The 2243-nt window shown below is 37.0% G+C and overlaps 1 protein-coding gene across 2 annotated transcripts in view; it reads right to left on the reverse strand.

Annotated features, from left to right (window-relative positions):
• Positions 1–219: 219 nt before the first annotated feature.
• Positions 220–2243, reverse strand: part of LOC111395420 (katanin p80 WD40 repeat-containing subunit B1 homolog) — a 10992-nt gene continuing 8968 nt past the window's right edge. For both annotated transcript variants that reach the window (XM_023021402.1, XM_023021401.1), the window contains 5 exons: positions 1962–2036; positions 1692–1804; positions 1004–1120; positions 860–928; positions 220–773 (listed from right to left, as the gene is read on the reverse strand). In XM_023021402.1, the coding sequence (XP_022877170.1) occupies positions 710–773; positions 860–928; positions 1004–1120; positions 1692–1804; positions 1962–2036 (438 nt within the window). In that variant the 3' untranslated portion in view covers positions 220–709. The remainder of the gene's footprint in view (positions 774–859; positions 929–1003; positions 1121–1691; positions 1805–1961; positions 2037–2243) is intronic.

The following is a 2243-nucleotide window of genomic DNA, read 5'->3' on the forward strand; positions in this document are numbered from 1 at the left end:
TTCAAAATGGCCCCCCTCCCACAAATTACAGCCACATGGAAAAAAGAGTTCGAAAATAATGGATGTGAAACAGGACATAGAGCCCATTTGGGAGTGATATTTTTAACCGTTATTTCACCATTCCAACCGTTTTATTTGACTTCTTCTCTTATAGGTGGACTTCAATTTTCTTCTAACGATCAAAAAATCAATTCTCAAAATTACTCCCAAACAGGCTCATAATATCTAACAAAAAGCATTTTAAGAAATAGAATACAATGCCTGTTTTGATTCCTCCGAACTTTTCATCACTCGATCAAACTACAACTAAATTCCATTGCTCTGTGCTTTAAACTCTAGCACATATGCAACTATAACACGACACCTCAATCATTCGAAAAAGCTATGGACACATTTGTGTTGTTACATAATTAATAACACCAATTAACACCATTTTGAAGAAACCAACAGTTACAAATCAACAAGTAGATATTTGGGATGGGTTAGACAAGAACGGGGTGAGACAGATTCACCTCCAATCGGCCACCTTTAGGTGCGAAATTGTTGAATGGCAATAAGCGAGTCGGATTGTCCCTCAGCTATCAACTTTCAGTTAAAAATGAATGAATTAGTAGATAACAATCCCATTTGATACTAATATACACACGGGACTACCATCTCCCAATCTGCAGTCTCTAGAAGCAGTATCCATAGTATGTCTCTCGTTCATTCACTGAACTTCTTTAAGTGCTAGACTCAGCTCCAGTGCAGACTTGGCAATTGAACCCCCTCTTCTGCAAAAAAAACACAACCCAAACAGGCATCGAATCAATGTAATCTTTGTCCCAAATGACGAGTAAATGATGGGAAGCACACACACCTGGAAAGGAGCGGCAGGCAACGCTTGACTTTCTCGAGTTCCACAAAGCACATGTTGCAACGTTCCAGCCTTTTGATGAAAGTAAATAGAAGTCAGGGGCAAAATATAAAATCAACTGCGTAATATAGGAAAAATCAATCAAACCTTTGCTCTGCCTCAATATCCACACCAACAGACGATTGGGCAGACAATGAAGAATAGATCACCGAACCAAATACTCTGACCAGTTTAATCAGCATCTCCAGAGAAATATCTTTATGCCTAAAGATGAACAGTTCATTAGATTTGACATGGAAGGAACCAGCTAGTATTGGTTTTTAACAACTGGGGGAAAAAAGGGTCGTTAGTCAAGCTAGAATCACCATGGTATATTACTGCATCAATTACCCCAAACTGTAAACCAAAAAAGTTGCCAATGGTAAACTAAATGATTCTTTACCAGCGAAAATATGAGAGTAGCCCTAAACAAATTAAGGAAGATGCCACGGCTAGAAAAGTAAGGAACTTAACCTCTTCTAAGGTATTTCTTATTAGATATATAGACACGTGGCTTATCTTGGGAATGTTGTCGCCAGATTTGAATATCTGATATTTCACAAGGCAAATGGGATAGGTATATAAAATATACAGGTTAGGAATCAAACTGGAGCTTCTAGTTCACTAGAACAATATTTATCATAGAATATCTAAATCTCATCAAACGATAATCAGCTTTGCCAGGAAACCAGCTTGTTGAGCTAATTATCACCTCAGCTACAATATCCTCTACAAACAGTATTCAATGGATACAAATGTCAGAGGTGTTAAAAGAATATGTAGAAATTTCGTTTACCTATCCAGTTCACTATCAAGTAGTCCTGAGAGCAGTGACAAAAGACGTGTGCAAACATCTAATGTGACAATATCAGTTTTTTCTGCTAGAAGGCACATTACATCAGCAAGCACCTGCATTCCGAAGAACATTATGAAGAATATGAGATTGAGATTTCATTTTGCATTGAAAATTTGAAGTTTACATTACATTAGTACAGATATTGGTGAAATAGGGGAAATATAAACTACTTTTTCTTCCCACATACAGAATCAGAAATACAACACTTACGCAATGATCAGCCATTTTCTCCATTGCACTAAGGGCCCCTTTGATATCATGCCGTTGCCAGTAGTTGTGGACGACCTGGCAAAGAGACGAAATCTGATTAAACGGTTCTATAGCTAAATTCAAATCACATTCTCAATACGACAAGAGACCAGTTTCCTTGAAAAAAATAATAATTAAAATATTTAATAGCGACAATTTCTTTAAACATCTTACGCCTTACTGATATAATTTACCAAAGTTGGTTCAAGAATGTAAAAATATCCAGGACAAACACACGTGTGC

This window comes from Olea europaea, chromosome 6 (genome assembly GCF_002742605.1).
Source record: "Olea europaea var. sylvestris chromosome 6, O_europaea_v1, whole genome shotgun sequence".
Lineage (NCBI taxonomy): Eukaryota > Viridiplantae > Streptophyta > Magnoliopsida > Lamiales > Oleaceae > Olea > Olea europaea.